Source organism: Phragmites australis, chromosome 17, assembly GCF_958298935.1.
Source record: "Phragmites australis chromosome 17, lpPhrAust1.1, whole genome shotgun sequence".
Lineage (NCBI taxonomy): Eukaryota > Viridiplantae > Streptophyta > Magnoliopsida > Poales > Poaceae > Phragmites > Phragmites australis.
This window is the reverse complement of record NC_084937.1, coordinates 23,107,725-23,125,294: the sequence shown is the minus strand read 5'-3', so window position 1 is coordinate 23,125,294 and position 17,570 is coordinate 23,107,725. Positions and strand designations below refer to the sequence as shown.

Below are 17,570 nucleotides of genomic sequence, written 5' to 3'. Positions count from 1 at the left end.
GCTTATAGTAACTCATAAATTTTCAAATAATATTTCAATGAATAGCATTGTACTGTATTTTTTACCCTGATGCATGTGCAGTCTATATATATAATTTTTTTTCTATTTGTTCAAGTAAATTAGGACGACCTGTAATGATTTATGGTAATATGGTGTAGTAGCCTCTCCCCTTTTGTTAATATTTTGTTTAAGAGTACGTACTACCGAAACCACATCAATTGGAGTAGTTTAGACAAAAGTTTGAGGGAATCTTCCATGCACAGGTACACACCTTACCACACCATTAAATAAATGAAAACAAAGGCCACCCTCCATCTCTGCTCAGTGCTCACTCCCAACCTGCCCGAACAAAAACAAGTGAAGAGCCTCCCTAACCAACTAGCAAAGCCCCAACCAACCAGAGTTGGAAGAAAGAGAAGCTGCAAAATTCCCATACACACACTCTCATCCCTCTCTTCCATTCCAGCCCTTTCCACGATTTCGCTCATCTTTTATTCCTTCATGTAGCAGAAAAGAAACAAAAAGGAGGTAAAGATGGCTTAAAATTCCCAAAACCACCTGGAAAAGAGCTTCTTTGGCCCTTAAGTTGCTGGCATTTGGTAGTACTGCTTTCTCTAATCCCAAGAGGAAGAGGAGGGGTAGGGAGCTAGAAAGAACATATGCAGCTTTGCCTGGCGCCTAGCTCAGGCCGTAGCTGAATGCCTATGGGTCAAGAAGTTTGAATCTTTACTCCCTTTCTTGTCTTCGCCTTTCGCTTCTCTCTCCTCTCTTCTTTGCTGCGTCTTGCTGGTCTCTGGACTCTGGAGTGTCTCCTCCACTGGTTCAATCAATGGTGGGCACTGGTGCTGGTTTGGGCTTGGGCATGGAAGCTACCAGCTGTGGTGCTTTGCTCAGAGAGCTCCAGGTATTAATCTTGCTTTAGCAATTGATTTTGCCATATTTTTCCTGTTATGTTTTGTTAAAATGTCGTTGTTATCTTCTCCTTGTTCTAGATTCTCGTGCTTTTTCGTGGTTTGTTCTTTTTCTGTACAATTTCGTCTCGTTTACTGGATGAAGTTTCAGTAGGACTCGTTCTACAAATTTTAGCGCCATTTTGGGTTTATTCAATAGTTAGTTGCCTAGTTTCTCTATGCTTTGGTTTCTTATATGATTTTCAGACCTGCGTGTTCTGGTCTTTGTGGGGTCACAATTGTTGCAGAAACATTAAGACTTCCCCCCCCTTGACTTATGCATGAGGATTTCTCGTGTATGTATAATCTCCTTTTGCTGGGTGGTGAACTGCTCGGAAGGTGAATTGCTTGATGCAGTGCAGTGGCTTTATTGTGGATGGTTATCTCCTTTTCATCTTTCTGGTTCTTCAGCTGCTCAAAAAGCATTTCTGGTTGGGCTTAGTGGTTAGTGCAGCAGGCAGTTAAGATGGGACAGTTTCAGTTCTTTTTGAAGTTAATAGTAACTCTTTTCACCTAATCGGGCTTTATTGAACAACTTTACAAATTAATATGCTATTTTCTCAAGGAGTACATGAACCAGGCCATATTAACCAAAATGTACTCTAAAAATGCCTGTGTTGTTATATCTGTATTTCAGTCTACCATATTGATCATAAGGTTATATTAGCTCACAACTCAGGCAATGTTTTTTCTTGCAATCAGCAACTCTGGGCAGAGGTAGGAGAAAGTGAGGGTGAGAAGAACAAGGTCTTGTTAGAGATTGAAAGGGAATGCTTGGAAGTGTACCGCAGGAAGGTAGACGATGCCAATCGGACTAGGGTCCAGCTGCACCAGTCTGTGGCTGCTAAAGAAGCTGAAGTTGCATCTCTGATTGCTACTCTAGGGGAGCACAAGCTGTATTTGAAGGTATACAACTATACATAGTGATGATGAATTGATGATGCACTAATTAGGTTGATTGCTTGTAGGCTTTCTTCTGAGTTCTGACCAGTTCCTTTCAAGTGATGGAATGTGGATGCTGTTGATAAATGCATAATTCAAGTCATGGCTTCATTATATAGGAGTAGGTGATGCATGGTTTGTTTCTTGTTGGAGTAGATATGGATTTCCAGATAGATCAAACATCAAAGGAGGCTTCATTTTTATGAATACTGAAGTCTCTTAACAAGCTATGGAAGTACTCAGGCTTCAGTCAATGCCTTTTCAACTGTCGTAAATTTTTAGTACAAACACCTGCCTTAGTATTACCAATGTTACGCAGTGGTTTGGATTCCATTATGTTTTACACAGTTTTGTTTACAGTGAGAGAGTTGCTTAGCGTCTTATTGATAGACGAACTACAGTTCTTGTTAATGCGAACTGTGACCGCGAGATATTTGATTAATTTCTCGACACTTCTTCAGAAAGACAAGGGCGTTGTACCACTCAAGGAACAACTTGCTGCTGTCGTTCCAGTACTAGAGAACTTGAAATGCAAGAAAGAGGAAAGGATCAAGCAGTTCTCTGATATTCTATCACAGATTGCGAAGATCCGCTTTGAGTTGAGTGAATATAATGATCAGGGTGATAATGCGAGCAGTCTTGCTGCCGATGAACATGATTTGTCAACGAGGAAGATCAACAATTACCAAGCACAGCTTCGTGCTCTTCAGAAAGAAAAGGTATACTTCCTGAATCTACAAGCTAATCTGAACTCTGTGTCTGCTTTTCCGAAGAAAAGGTATCCCTTCAGAAAGAATGCTTGATCATTTAAGAATTGGTCATAGTTCACTCAGGAAAAAAATATCTTTAAAAGGTTTTGGGCTATACTTTCTGGAGACTGATGAGATGCTTAACTTGCTGTGCCAGCCACCACCGTGCAGCGTATAGTTATTCTTAAGAATGGAAGTGCGTCTAGTTCTCTGCAGCTAGGAACCCTTTTACCTCTTTTAGGAGTGCAGGCAACTGTCATATATTTGTTAGTGCTTTATATGCACTTCTGATTGTTGTTTGCAATTTTTCAGTCTGAGCGCCTTCACAAAGTTCTGGAGTATATAGATGAAGTGCATTCTTTATGTGGCGTGCTTGGAATTGATTTTGGAAAGACTGTAAATGAAGTTCATCCCAGTTTACATCAGAATGGTGTTGAGAAGTCCAGAAACATCAGCAATAGCACACTGGAAGGCCTTGCTAGTACTATATCCAAGCTAAATGCGGAACGGAAGTCTAGAATTTATAAGGTCTTTTAGAGATTCCTTTCTTCTTGGTTTTAAGTTATTGTTAATTGTGCATAACACATTTTCAAACGATCGATTACCTATAGATGAGAGAAACAATGGAATCATTATGTCAACTCTGGAAGCTAATGGACTCTCCTGAAGAAGAGAAGAGGCAATTTAGCAAAGTGATGAGTATTCTCATATTACCAGAGGAGGGGATCACATCACCCGGCGTTCTCTCTCAGGAAATAATTGAGAAGGTTTTACCAGTTCATCTTTGTTCTACCCTTTATACATTGTTCACAGCTTACTGTAATCATTTTCACTTCAGTTTTTGATTTATCATGCAGATGGAAGCTGAAGTTAGGAGGCTGACGAAACTTAAAACCAGCAGACTAAAGGATATTGTCATGAAAAGGAGGACAGAATTGGAAGATATATGCCGAAACGCACACATAGAACCTGATGTCAGCACAACCCCTGAGCAAACTAATGCTCTGGTTGATTCTGGTAATACCTTGTGTCTCGCTCTGCTACTATCTCCACTTGCTCTTATGTCTCTTACAAATCATGATTTTCCTGTGCATGTTCCATCCAGGCCTCATTGACCCGTCTGAGCTCCTGGCAAATATTGAGTCGCAGATATTGAAAGCAAAAGAAGAATCCCTTAGCCGAAAAGATATTATGGACAGGATAAATAAGTGGATTGCTGCTTGTGATGAAGAGGCTTGGCTCGAAGAATATAACCAGGTATTGCAAGTATCTCTAGAATGGAATTAAAATGCTTCACATACCGTTTATGTCCGTACAAAGTACCTAATTCAGTGTAGCTGGAAAGATGGAACTACTTTGCAAAGCACCAAGCACTTGCATTTTTTTTCAGAGAATCCTGTAAATATCTAAATCATGAAACATGACACAAAAGGTCTTTTGCAGGACCCAAAGAGGTATAGCGCTGGAAGGGGTGCTCACATAAACCTTAGAAGGGCAGAAAAGGCACGGATTTTGGTCACAAAAATCCCAAGTAGGTTTTAATTTGAGTGCTGGAGAATTAAATATAGATTTCAGCTACTCCAATGCATGACCCAGATTTTTCACAGGTATGTTGGACAACCTGATAAACCGGACATTTGCTTGGGAAAACGCAAGAAATAAACCCTTTCTCTATGATGGGGTAAGTGTACAATTGGATGACAAATTGTGCACGCACTATTCCTTTTAGTTTTTGATATGTTGTATATGCTTTTGATAGGGGCGCTTAATATCTGTTCTAGAAGAGTACAGACTTAGCAGAGAACAGAAAGCAGAGGAAAAACGACGATACCGGGTAGAATTGCTTACCCAACCACCCTTGTTGATTGAAAATAGTTCTTGAATGAATGGCCTTTTAATATTACTTTTGAATGTTTGCAGGACCAGAAGAAGCTAGAGAGCATCCTACTTGCAGAGAAAGAAGCAATTTTTGGCTCTAAATCAAGCCCAAAGATGATGAACAGCTTAAATAGGAAGATAAACGGGTACCGGTCAAATGGAAACAGTAATGGACTCAAGACTGCAACTCCTCGGCGATCATCTCTTGGCAGTGCTACTCCTGAACTTTTGACTCCCAGATCATATTCTGGCCATAATAGATACTTTGGCAATTTGAGGCGGCTATCGGCTACCCAATTGAACTTCGGTGATGATTCGCTATCGACATTTACATCCATCAGTGGCTCTGAACCAGAATCCCCCTCTCTGGGGTGAACACAATACTGTTGGTATTACTTCAATCTTAATTCTAACAATGTTCGGCAATTTTTATTGCTAATTTGAATAACTTGTTCATGTTATTATTTTCTGGCAGGACGATGTAATGGTCTGATTGGCCACGTAACCAGTATTGTAAATGGAGCACTATACTACGAAGTTCTTGCACTAGTATGTACATTCCTGATGTCATATATTTAGCTGGTATTTGGCTAGTAAGCACTGGATTGGTTGACTTGGTTTGGGTTTGTAATTGAAGAGTTTTGAGTTGGTTGGCTTTGTAGATTGACGGTTAGGTGAAAATGTAGGGGGTGATTTTTTTTCTTTTGTTTTGTTTTTCTAGAACTGGTGATTTGGATTTGGGGGCAATCAGCTGTGACATATCATAACTTATGCGATTGGCTTGTGTACTGCAACCTTGTACAACTACTATGAAAATCTATGTACAGATTCTACTACTCCTGTTGTGCCCCGATGTGCATCTTGAGCTCTTATTTTGTGAAGCACAACGAAGACACACAAATTCCATATTTTGATATGCATGCTTGCTTCTTTTGTGCATCCCTGCACTAGTCTTCTGCGAGCTGTGCTTCTTTGTGCGAATTTTTAATTCTTGCTTGGTGTGTGTGATCCTAGGCATTGGGCAATGAATTCTTTGGGTCAGATGGTTCTAAATAATATGAGGATGGATGAGATGCGAACTTCGAGATGATTACATTGCATCAGCTTCTCTGGCGACGGCAGCCTGACACCATGTTTACCGATCACTTTCTATATGATTTTTTTAATCGGCCGTAAGGCTCAATCGTGCTGAGCCTAAAAAATTGCTAGCAATCGCAGTGAATTTGTCTTCTTTTTCAAGAATGGAAAGGAGGACCATGAAAGAGACTACCTGGAGGAGAAAGATAAAGGCTTTTGCTCCGGTGAATTTAATCCCCAAGCGGCTTCTATTATCGTGTCTCCGCGAGATTTGCGTCCAATGACTTCATAATCGCCAAACCGTTCACAGGAAAGTCAGATAGTTGCGTAATCCATGTCCTCGAATCAGAACTCAGATCGCATATAAGTATGCCCATTATATCAAGAAACCAGTAAGATGTAATTGTCCGAAACATTGACAATTTGTAGGGTGATTTGGGTCCATCTTTCCAAAACTCTATCACTTCTGTATCATTTGTTTAGAGGACTTCTGGACTTCTGTATCATACTGTAATCTGTAAACTGCATTGTTCGAAATCCAGTAACTTTCTACCAACCATACATTTAGCAAAGGGATAGGCTGAATGAATCAGGAGACAATCCCTTCAGTAGTACTGTCTTTGTATTGGTAGAAACATGCAGCATTGCTATTTCATTTCAGCAGCTAACCATCTCATGCCAAACATTGCATCCTTCTCCTGATGTAATGAACATAATATCGAATTTTGCAGCCTTCCATAATTAGCAAATCATGTAATTTATAGGTTGCAGCTCAACCATGGACCTGATCTTGATAAGGACTCACAAATCCAATGCCAACGAGAAATCAAGGAGAGAGGCTTATAACACTAGAACATGCAGATCAGCATCCATATGGAAAACAAATTTCTTTAGATCCTAGCTGATGGACTGGCAAGTTTACAAGCAAGTCTGCCCTAACAGAAAACAATTACAAATCACCAAGTATAATTTTCTCCGAGACAAGCTTGCAATCTGTTAAATTAGAACTCAAATTCTAACTACACCTATTTACTTAATGTCACAGAGACAACGATAAATCATTGTATCGTTTTTCTTTTTGAAACCAAATATCTCCCTTTCAAATGCTATTGTGAGTGACTACATCAATACATCTGCATGACTGCAACAAATCAGCATCCAATGCAGAGCATTTGTCTCGATTTTCTCAATCCTCCCAAAATAACATGGTATACTGGGACAAGAACCAACTTCCTCACTAGGTCCAGTCTGCATAGCATCACTGACCCCTTCAATGACAAGACCTTGAATTAACGCTGCAGTGCTGCTACTATCCTGCCTGGCAAAATCATATTCAAGCGAGAAGCAGGTATTCCCTGCTGATCAATGAATTACTTGTCAGTCAATCATCAGTGTGCCAGATGGTAACACTTAAATTTGTGTAAGTAGCAACAGATCAGTATCACTGCAATATGTGGTCCTTAAAATTACTTCGTCTGATGCTGTAAGTCTGATGGTGTACAGCATAAGACATTGTAAATTTGTAATTACTTCAGATGAATAACATGAAGGGCAAGGGACCACATTGGCAACATATTAAATGCCAAGGAAAATGTCCTGAGTGTAATTACTGCATTTATTATTTATAAGAAACTAAGGTGCCTGCATTCTGATGCCAAATGTACTATGGACAAGGAAGTTGCAAATAATTCGAGTACAGAAAACAAGTATCATACCGTCCTTCTAGGCAGATTTCCGAAGTAGCCAGGCCAGCACGTAGCAAATTGTAGCATCAACAGTTGACAATGCAACAATAAACACAGCTACAAGTATAAGAGTGAGCGCAGCTGTCTTCAACTGCCAATGTTGATGACTTGGTTAAACAATGGTGTAAGCAAAGATATTAGATATCTTGGTGAAGTAGCATCTTTAAAAAATCCTGACAAACTAAGGCAGTAAAATCATCACAATAAAGCGACTAACACACTGTGCTTGAAAAAACAACAACTAGCAATTAAAAAAAAATTATGCTCCGATACTCCTGCTGTGCCTATTACACATGACCAATGTATTAGACAGGACTGAAGTCACTAAACCAAATGGTAGTTCTAGAACCTAGAACGGTGAAGAGCTATGAAATGTGCATCTTATGGAATAAATATCTCTTCACAACTGAGAGGGGATTTTTTTCCCTTGCCCATCCGGGATGCACATGATATATCAAGATTCATAGGGAAAACTGGCACATGTAAATCTAGTGAAAACTTGAATCGGGATAAGGATAGAAATTAGCCCTATATTGAGAATGGAATCAGGACAAAGAAAAAATTATCCTTTTGTTGAATATACACACATATTCAAACTTGGTTGAAGGTAAGTCATTGATCATATTTATCCACGTTCCATCCATCATCTATATGGCTGTTCCTTCGCTTCTTTTATAAATTTTTCAAGACTATGTGCACTCCAATATCAATGCCAACCTCCTGCATCACTCAGCCATCATACCACAGGAGTTCAATACACGTCTCTACACCACATACACAGCAATTCAAAAATATCCTTATAACTTCAAATTGCCTCTGTTGATAGTAACATAATATGGGCACCACATTACATTATGTTTAGCAATGTATCTACACAATATTTTTAAGGACATTTACACAACAACGTCAAATACAAGAGACATACCAATTCGGAAAAAAAAAAAAACATGAGGCATACCGTGTTCTGAAATCCAGGCCACTCCAGGTGCTTCAACTGCCTCGGCTGCTCAGCCAAGAAAGCTACCAATCCCCTCAAACCCCTAATAAAAGAAACCAAAAATATTCAACATCACCCTCGAATGATGCAACAAGGTGGGAAATCTGCACTTACGCAGCGACATCTTTGACCACTGCCAGCCACAGCGGCTCAACATCATCAAACTGGTACTCAGTGGCCTCGAGTTCCTGACGTCCATTAGCCAACGCAGCCACGCACTTTCGGAGGCTGGCAGGAGCAAACCGGCGAACACTAGTTGGCTGCTTGGCAACCTGTAATCGCAAAACATGTGAACTAATAGCATCAGGAAGCAACAGGAAGAACAGGCCAGGATTCCGGTACATTGGTGCTACAACATCTTGAGCAGTGGTTCGTCCAAAAAAAAAACACCTTGAGGAGTGGAGGTTTCGTTCCACCGTAGGCGGGAACCCGGATGCATCTTGGAGACAGAAACCAACCTGGGAACGAAGGAAATTTAGGGGGAGAGTGGTGATTAGGCACACAAGTCTGCAAGAGAAACGATGAATTCGAGGCAGGTGAAGATACTAAGGTGGCGAGAGGTTGCTACCTGCGGGCAGAGCTAGCGCGCTTGCTGCCGGAGCAGCCATTTCCCGGGGATTCTGATGCCGACCTGCGCAGACGAGACGCTCCGGTGGAGACGGGGGTTCGGATGCGGAGAGGATTGGGGTCTTGGGGGCTGCGGCACGAGATCAGATGACCCGTCGTCGCGCCTCCGTCTTGTCGCCTCTCGGTCGCTGGCCGCCGTTTCGCCTTCCGGGGTCGGTCTACAACGAGGCCAGACGCGGTGCAGGGTCCGGCCCGGCGGGAGGTGGCCGTCGCTCTCCTGCGGCGCGGGCAGGCAGACGACGGTGGCCTGGTGCCTGGTGGTCCTCCTTCCTTCCTACCCTCATAACTGGTCGGGCCGAGATGAAGAGCGGATAAGATTTTCCGGCCGGTTTGGGTGCTTTTGTTTTCCTAATGGAAGCAAGGTTGAGAGTTGGATTTCACTTGCAAATTGAATCGCGATCCACCCGGCCCACTTAGAACTTTATTAACTCGGCGATCTTTTTAATTTTTTAGATTAAATTTTTGCAAATATATGCATCCATTTTGAAAGTTTTCAAATCTATGCACATGTCGCCCTTCCAACGGGCGACAAGAGCTATCAACATCCTTTTAACGGTCATCTAGTCCACGATAACATCCACATCAAATGCCACCAACCATATGCCCGTTGGAAGGTGACAAGCGTGGACGATAGGTATTCCTATTTAAGGGTGTGTTGGCCCTCCCACTGAGCATAGTGCTTCATTGGGAGGATCGGGAGGACGAGAAAGCTCTTATGGATGACATCTTGGACAATGAGAATGATATTCCTGTCCCTAGAAACTGGAACAATTTAGATTTTGTAAACCTAGTGGTTAGTGAAGGCTATCATGTGTGATGGGATTACAGTGAGAACGAGGTGTGCCTTCGGAGTATGTATTCGAGCTTTCCAGTATTGTCATCTTATCCTTTGCATAAATGTGACATTCCTTACTGGCAAGTATAAGGGTTAGATACTAATTGCAATTTGAGTTGATGGAAACAACAATGTACTTCCAATAGCCTACGCCTTTGTCAAGAGTGAGAACGTAGACAACTGGTATTTGTTCCTGCATCGCGTCAGGATCTTTTTTGTGGGGGATCGACCGGATGTTTGCCTTATTCATGACAGTCATGCAGTGATTCTTAAGGCAATCCTAGACATGCAGAATGATTCAGCTAAACGGAGAATGAGAATCATATAGCAAGATTTGCAAAGCAAGTTGTGCATGAGCATTTGGGTGCTAACTTCTTCAGTTAGTTCAAGAACAAGAACCTGATTAACTTTTCAACAGGTTGTGTAGTCACAATTAGTGGCGGAAGTTTGACGTCTTGTGAAAAACTCTTGATAAGCTTACCACAAAAAAAAATAAAAGAGCATGCATGGAGGCTAATGAGGGGACATGAGGACATCCCACATTTCTCTTGGTAGTAGTTCATTGGATCCTCTACAGATGACTAGGAGGATCAGATCATCTGTAAAGTTGTTCTCCGAGTGGATCGAAAATGAGTCGAAGGAGAAGTGAGCTTTACTTTATGATGTCAAGGGAGCAAGGTACATGATTATGACCACAAATTTAGCTGAGGTATACAACTAGGTCATGGAAGGTGTTAGGGGACTACCACTAGTTGGAATTATGGAATTCATTCTATAAGGGACTTGCAAATATTTCATAGACCAATATGCAGTAGCAGCGGCGGTAATGAATTATAGTCAGTCGTTTTATGGGTCTAAGTTGACCTAATACATGACTAATAAGACAAAGAAGGTACATATGTATGGACATAGGTCGGAGGAGGGGGCAACCATGAACGAGTTATTCATAAGTGTGTACTCACTACTAAAAGCTGCAGTTGCACCTGCCAGAAGCCATGCTCCTATGTCCTTGTTGCTTGTGTTCAGCATGCGTTGAGGACTCAGAGGTATGTCTTCCACTATTTCATGAAGGAATCTCTCTTCCAGATATGGAACCACAAATTGTATGGGTTTAGAATTACGGGTTCATTCACAACGAACCCTGGACCAAACAAATTGTATGTCCCGAATCCTGACAACATGAAGCAGAAGACGCGACACCACAAGACCACAAGGATTTTTAATGACACGGACGAAACCGAAGCCGATCATCGTGTGAAATTTTGCAGCAAGTATAATGAAACTGGGCATACTTTCAAGAAGTGCACCAAAGGTCCATCAGGTGGAAACAATGGCTCAAGTTTCGATGGAGACATCCACAACCTTGTTGTTCCACTCCTTCATCCACACATTATGGAATTTTGTGACCGATTGCTCTCATGTTATAACAAATAATTTTAATGAACCTTGCTATGTTTAATTCATTTTGTCAGACTTATTATTTTTGTTTTAATGATTTACAATGTAACGAACCATGTTGGTATTGTAATATTATGTTATTTTAAGTTCATGTTATGATGTATACTTGTTATTTACTAACGTTACATCTTACCAGGGTGCCGTAGATTACTGGAGGACCTACCCTTTTGGAGTGCTACACTGTCATGAACGTCCATTGTGCTTATGTGGTGAACGAGCACATATGTCGACATCCTTCGAGGTGAAGATCTTTAATAGGAGGTTCTTCATGTGTCCCAAACTTGACCTCGATTTCATGGTATGATCCTCTTTTCCATTCTCCCACACCTGCTAAATCGATATTGCGAACTACACTCATAGCGCAACCTTTACTTATTAAATAATCTTGCCGCTTCAAGGAATATATTGATGTGGTTAGGCCACCATTCAATGGGGGATGGTTTAGAGAGGCCGAAACGAGAAGGGAGTATGAGATCAGGATGGAGTAAGCACGACAGAGGATGGTGTCACATCATGCACAACAACAAGAATGTCAGTGGCAAGAACATGAACTCAAGCATTAGGTTGAGGACCTTCAAAGGCGAGAGGAGGAACATCACCTCCGAGAAGATATTTTAAGAAGACAGGACATCGAACTTTAGAGGTGTGAGCAACTACTCCAGATGCGTCAAGCTTCGGTCCACGTAGTAGAACCCATGTTTTATTCCTGTCATTGTAAAATTTACAAATATGTACTGCAAACTTTGTATTCGTCATAGATGTTTAACTTTACGAATCAAATTGTAGCTTCTACTTTCCCCGTCCAAATAATCCACAACAATTCTAATTTAAAACCAGTTCTTATTTCATTTAAAAAAACCAGGAACCTTCCAACAGGCGACGTGAGCCTTAGATTTGCAAATTTTCAAAACAGGCACATATATTTTCAATATTTTATTTTGTTTTTCCTCGAAAATGAATATTCATTTTATTTAATTTCAGAAATTCAAATGGTTCCGGAAACCTAGCAATTGGGCTCTGGAAATATCAGAAACTCAAATGGTTCCAAAAACCTAGCAATTGGGCTCTGAACATTGGTTCTTGGCTGCTAGGCGTTAGGCCACTGGGTGCATTGGGCTTGGGCCATTGGGCTTTGCCACATTAGGCTTGGGCTATCGGGGAATATGATATATAGTTAATTTTGCAAAAAAAAATTAGGTGTATACTAAAAAAAAATTAGGTGTATACTTATACACCCATAACCCCACATGGACTCGCCCTGCAACCTCATAAGGGAGATATTCTATCCACCAGATGTCGATGCTATCCTTCGCATCAGTACTTCACGGAATGATTCTGATTTCTTGGCATGGTACCCAGAGAAGAATGGTATCTTCACTATACGCCGGATTCTTTCTTTCTCTGGTGGGATGAGCTCTAAGCCGAACGGAAGCAGGAATCTCTGGCGACATGTTTGGCAATGCCAAGTACCTCAGAAGGTCCGCACTTATGCGTGGAAGCTTGCCTCTGATTCTTTGCCTACAAAGCCCAACAAATTCAAACATACACTGGAGACCAAACCTATATGTTATGTATGGGACCAGGTGCCTGAGGACGGCTTCCATGCAGTTATCAGTTGCCCAAATGCCCTAACCTTGTGGTCAGCATTCGGAGATACTTAGCAGCTACCTGCAAAATCAAAGATATGCAACTCTGGCCCTGATCGGTTACTTGTCCTTCTTGATACTTTATCAGATACAGAGCGAGCCCAAGTGCTCATGATTCTTTGGCGCATTTGGCATGTGAGAAATGACATCATCCATGGCAAGAATCCAGCCCCGGTGCAAGCCTCTGTCAGGTTCATTGTGAGTTATCTGAATTCAATGTTCATGGTCCGACAGCAATCAGACCTACAAATCCTGAAAGGCAAGCAAGTTATTAGTTCGAATTGGCAGTTGTCTGGTGCAAAAAAGCCAAATCCAACACAAATCTCTGCCCCTACGTCAAACTGGATTGCGCCTTCTCCGGGATGGGTAAAGCTCAACGTGGATGGCTCCTTTGGGCCTGAAACAGGTGATGCGGGAATTGGCATGATAGATAGAGACCCGAGCGGCAGTGTTATCTTTGCTTCCTGAAGGTTCTCTTTCACTGCTCAGATGCACTAGAGGCCCAAGTGGGTGTGTTTTATTAAGGGTAAGTTGGATGGGATAGGAATATCTCTGTTTTAAAATAGAATTATCTAATTTTTTTTAGTTAGATAGATAGGATGATCTAGTTTTATGTTTGGTTAGTAAGATTAAAATGGATATGATTAGCTAATTTTCTATTTGGTTGGATGAATTGAGTTGATTATTATTTTTTTTAAACTTTTCCCTTGATTATACAACATTTGGATGAATTTATATATATTTGAATTTAAATTGAATTAAAAAATATCACATAAAATGATAAAAATACGTATAAATGGAGCATTACAAAAGAACTCACTTTTTTTACCAAATAACTAAGGGTTAGAAATATTTTTATAAATTAGTACATTATATGAGAAGAATATAAGTAATTTTTTCTTGCTTTTAGGAATTTATTTGAGGCATTAAAAATTACTAGAAGTTATAAAAGTAGATTTTTTTTTTGGAGAATTTTAGTTAAATTCACTCAGTTTTTTTTGGATCACACTAATTAAAATGAGTTGCTAGCGAGCTCTAACTTGCTTACAAAAATACTTAGAATTTTTAAACCACTTTTATCCTCTCAGATAAATCAAGAGTTAAATGAAAAATATAAAAACACAACAACTGATTCGGCTGCTAAGTGGCACGGGGAGCGCGGAGGCAGAACACGCACAAAAGAAAATCGGGTTTCGTCCGGGTATTTTTTCTGGATGAGCTCATCCAGAAAATATTCCCTTCAATTGGATGACCTTGTTCGCTTTAGTACGCTGAACCCAACATCGCGCAAGGGTCAAAAGTCTGGACAGGATGATTCCATCCACCCTATACGCTTAACCAAACCCATCCTAACTGTTCTACGAGAGTTCTCCGAAAAAGAAAAAAAACTGCTCTACGGGAGGGTTTAACACCGACCTTGCAGTGATCTCACGTTCCAGTTGTAGTGGAAACAGACAGCCTGCCAGGATCTGTAGATCGCTCCAGATATTCCGAGTGAAGTTCACTTCTGTGAAGGTCATGTTCGCTAAATTCTATGTCACATCTCAAGTTTATAAGTTAAGATAAAATAATTTAAATTTTTTAGACTAAAATATAAATAAAATAACTCATCAAAAATTTCTTAATATACTTATAGCTCTAATTCTATAAATTGCTAAAGTAGAAATACACAGTTCTAAAAAGTTTTTGGACTGAGGAGCTCTAGCAAACGGATGAGAGAGATTCGCATTGAAATAAATGGGATGAGGGAGATTCGCATCGAAAAATGTACTCGTTTTCAGAATAGGATAGCTCACGAGCTAGCCCATCACGCTCGACGCACTGTTCACTTGGCTGTGTGCTTCGGACATTATCCAAACTTTACCTCGCAGCTGATCTGTGAGGGTTGTAATATCTCGTGAGTAATAAATATATCTCCCTATTCCCTCAGAAAAAAAAATTCTCTGGTACAACAATCTCATTGCAGTATCACACTCCCCTCGTAAATTTTGTACAGAACACCACGCAAGGGCAAGAGATGTAGTTAATGATGTCCAGTAAATTGACTGTAGTGCCTTGCAAACCAACAAACAATGGATCCAGAACATAAAAACGAGTCACGTTTCTATTTACAAGAGTACAATTCGTGTAATGACAAATTAACAATCGCTTCTAACCTTAATCCGGCGGGAGCACAAGAACAGCAAGAAGGCAACGCCACTGCACCCGATCAGAACAGCTCGATCAAGTTCCCGCCTTCCCGGACGTCCAAACGCGCGGCGATGAATGGGTTCCATTGACTGCGCCGCCGCTTGATTTCTCCTCGTCGAACGCCACCCACTCCATCGTCACCACAGTGGTCGTCGACGCCGACCCCGCATCCTTCGCGTCAACCGACGCCGTTCCTTCTCCCTCCGCCTCGTCATCGGCGTCGTCTTGCGCGTCGCCCATGAGGATCCGCTCGAGGTGCCGGACGTCCTCGTCCGCCACGCGCACGAACGCCGCCGGGAGTTTGCGGGCGTTGACCACGCCGAGCCCGCGGCACAGCTCGAAGTACGACGCGAGCTGCGCGCTCTGCTCCGCCGACCGCCAGAGCACTTTTACCCCCGCCGCCGTGGCCGCTTTGCCCACCCGCGGCTTCGCCGGCCCGGGAACGCCGCTGACGAGGAACCGTGCGATGCCGGTGCATATTTCGCCGTACACCTGGAAGATCTCGATGAGGGCGCAGTCCATGGCCTCCAGGACGAGCGGCACCTCCATGCCGTCGCCGTACGGGCGGATCTGCAGGAGCAGCTCAAGCAGGAATTGCTGCTTGGCTATCCGGTCGAGCCGGGTCGTTTGGTAGTCGGAGCAATCGGCGCCGTCGCCGTCGATGTCTTCCTGTGCGGAGAAGTGGGAGCGGTAGTTGAGGAAGCGGAAATAGGCGCGCACGAAGGCGGAGAAGGCCACGGACTTGGCTGACGACGAAGAGCGGTCCTGGAAGTCGGCGAGCTCGAAGGGAACGCGCCCGGCGCGCGCCTCGGGCGGAGCGAGGCCCGAGCGTAGGGACAGGCCATGCGCGATCATGAGGGTCTTGAGCGCCACGACCCAGCACCGCGTCCGCCGCGCGCGGCGCGCCAGCACCCACATGACGGATCGCAGGAACGATGGCGATGTGCGCGCCCACGCGAACACCCGCGCGGCGCTCCGGTAGTCCATCCACCGGTCCTCGTGGCTCGTCGCGCGGATCACTGCCACCTCCAGCTCCCGGTGGTGCCAAGCCCCGACCCTGCGCGGCCGCACGCGAGCCAGGAGCATGCTCCTCCTGTCCTTGAGGGCCGCGACGGCGCGGCGCCACCACTGACGCACGGATGTCATCTCTCTCCACGCCTTGTCAGGCTCGCCGGCGTCTTGGCGCCTCACCTGCTTCGTTACTGGCCTCGCGGCCGAGGTGCGGCTGGGTCAATGCGATCGAGGATGGTCGGCAGCTCTTGAGGTCATCGGTCGGCATGGGAAACGAGAAGAAAGGAGTACCAACAATGAAAAAATAAAGGTAATTGTGAACGGCCACCAGGTCAAGCTTTCTAAATTTTGCCGGATCTCGACTTGTCCATTGAAACAGCTAGCATTGGTGTTTTTAGCGATCATTTGATGACAGGAGGCAAGGAGATGCGATATCTCTACTATATATCTTCTTCCATCTAATAAAATATCTAAAATTTAAATAATTTATCCATCCTTATTTTTCTGCCTTTCCGTGTCGTTAACAGCTACAAATATATGACATATTTTACTAATAAAAAGTAAATAAAAAATAAGAGAAAAATTAGCAAATAATCTTCTCATTTTTTTTATCTTATCTGAAATCAAAGTATGATATCGTTCTCGACGTATTCGTTCGATAGTATTCTCATGTTGAATCAACATCTCATACATTCAGTTTATACTTAATGTTACTATATCTAGTATTTATATTTTTATTATAACACACATACACTTAACTAGTATCATATAACGTTTCTCAAGAATTATCCCTGCTCACTTGTCAGATAGTAACAACAACCTGTAGCTACGTGGAGCTCAAAACACATCTTATTTCTCTCACATTTCCTATACTTCAGGTGACTACATTTTATGATTTTTATTGTCGACGAAGTTCAGAAAGGTTAGCAGCAGAGATTTAGCTTCTCGGGGTTCATTGGTCCCGTACTTAGAGGGCAGGGGCTATCTCCGACAATTCGTAGAAAGCAAATTTTATAGAACTCTGTCTAAAAAGATCTTTGTGAAACTCTATCCACACCATTCATCCTGTGATCCAATAGCTAAAAAAAAGAGAGAAGGAGTGAACACGTGTTATCACAGGGGAGAGAATTTTTCATAAGACAGGGTCATATAAAATTTACTTTTTAATTCGTATGTCCTGTGCTAAAATTATAAATAAGACCATAAAGATAATTATTAAAATCGTATTGTTTTTTAGTATGGTACAATGAACTGTTGTATTTTTTCTTTATAACGCTAAGGATTGCATCTTGCTTAAAATGACCATCTCTTTGAACAGTAAACTTGTGCTCCCTTTGTGGTGACTAAAAAAAAGAGCGAAACGACATAGATGCGGCACCTGCGACTCTCCAAGTTCCCTATGCAACAAAAAAAAGAGGCTTGCTTCAACTACTAAGCGGCATAAACTAGAGCCTGGTTCATCAGT

At 42.2% G+C, this 17,570-nt stretch overlaps 3 protein-coding genes across 7 annotated transcripts; 1 reads left to right on the top strand and 2 right to left on the bottom strand.

Moving 5' to 3' along the window:
• The first annotated feature begins 310 nt into the window (after positions 1–310).
• Positions 311–5,355, top strand: LOC133896782 (65-kDa microtubule-associated protein 6-like). 2 transcript variants are annotated; one of them, XM_062337411.1, is made up of 12 exons: positions 311–904; positions 1,653–1,856; positions 2,354–2,611; positions 2,954–3,169; positions 3,253–3,408; positions 3,499–3,658; positions 3,747–3,898; positions 4,085–4,172; positions 4,249–4,322; positions 4,401–4,475; positions 4,562–4,904; positions 4,995–5,355. In XM_062337411.1, the coding sequence occupies exons 1-11, from the start codon at positions 830–832 to the stop codon at positions 4,892–4,894; spliced, it is 1,791 nt and encodes a 596-aa protein (XP_062193395.1). In that variant the 5' UTR covers positions 311–829; the 3' UTR covers positions 4,895–4,904; positions 4,995–5,355. The 2 variants fall into 2 exon arrangements, with proteins under 2 accessions (XP_062193395.1, XP_062193394.1); XM_062337410.1 differs by having other exon boundaries at positions 4,562–4,908.
• Positions 5,356–6,468: 1,113 nt separating this feature from the next.
• Positions 6,469–9,277, bottom strand: LOC133896783 (uncharacterized). Of its 4 annotated transcripts, none has more exons than XM_062337413.1 (6): positions 8,907–9,275; positions 8,729–8,796; positions 8,453–8,610; positions 8,300–8,381; positions 7,312–7,432; positions 6,469–6,954 (listed from the first exon to the last, which is right to left on the bottom strand). In XM_062337413.1, the coding sequence occupies exons 1-5, from the start codon at positions 8,944–8,946 to the stop codon at positions 7,319–7,321; spliced, it is 462 nt and encodes a 153-aa protein (XP_062193397.1). In that variant the 5' UTR covers positions 8,947–9,275; the 3' UTR covers positions 6,469–6,954; positions 7,312–7,318. The 4 variants fall into 4 exon arrangements, with proteins under 4 accessions (XP_062193397.1, XP_062193398.1, XP_062193396.1 ...); XM_062337414.1 differs by having other exon boundaries at positions 6,469–6,914; XM_062337412.1 differs by having other exon boundaries at positions 6,469–6,951; positions 8,907–9,274.
• A 5,709-nt stretch (positions 9,278–14,986) lies between these two features.
• On the bottom strand, positions 14,987–16,452 carry LOC133897687 (putative clathrin assembly protein At1g25240). Its single transcript, XM_062338485.1, has one exon. It carries the CDS (start codon positions 16,238–16,240, stop codon positions 15,128–15,130), a length of 1,113 nt encoding a protein of 370 aa, XP_062194469.1. The 5' UTR covers positions 16,241–16,452; the 3' UTR covers positions 14,987–15,127.
• Between the last annotated feature and the right edge of the window lie 1,118 nt (positions 16,453–17,570).

What these genes read in the sequence shown, in the direction of transcription:
- LOC133896782 (XM_062337411.1), top strand. Translation starts at nt 830, where the DNA reads ATGGTGGGCACTGGTGCTGGTTTGGGCTTGGGCATGGAAGCTACCAGC. An exon ending in GGAAGTCTAGAATTTATAAG is followed by an intron (nt 3,170 to 3,252) that starts GTCTTTTAGAGA and finishes GATTACCTATAG; the next exon opens with ATGAGAGAAACAATGGAATC. An exon ending in TAATGCTCTGGTTGATTCTG is followed by an intron (nt 3,659 to 3,746) that starts GTAATACCTTGT and finishes TGTTCCATCCAG; the next exon opens with GCCTCATTGACCCGTCTGAG.
- LOC133896783 (XM_062337413.1), bottom strand. Translation starts at nt 8,946, where the DNA reads ATGGCTGCTCCGGCAGCAAGCGCGCTAGCTCTGCCCGCAG. An exon ending in CGCGCTAGCTCTGCCCGCAG is followed by an intron (nt 8,797 to 8,906) that starts GTAGCAACCTCT and finishes CTTCGTTCCCAG; the next exon opens with GTTGGTTTCTGTCTCCAAGA. An exon ending in CGAAACCTCCACTCCTCAAG is followed by an intron (nt 8,611 to 8,728) that starts GTGTTTTTTTTT and finishes TTGCGATTACAG; the next exon opens with GTTGCCAAGCAGCCAACTAG.
- LOC133897687 (XM_062338485.1), bottom strand. Translation starts at nt 16,240, where the DNA reads ATGACATCCGTGCGTCAGTGGTGGCGCCGCGCCGTCGCGGCCCTCAAG.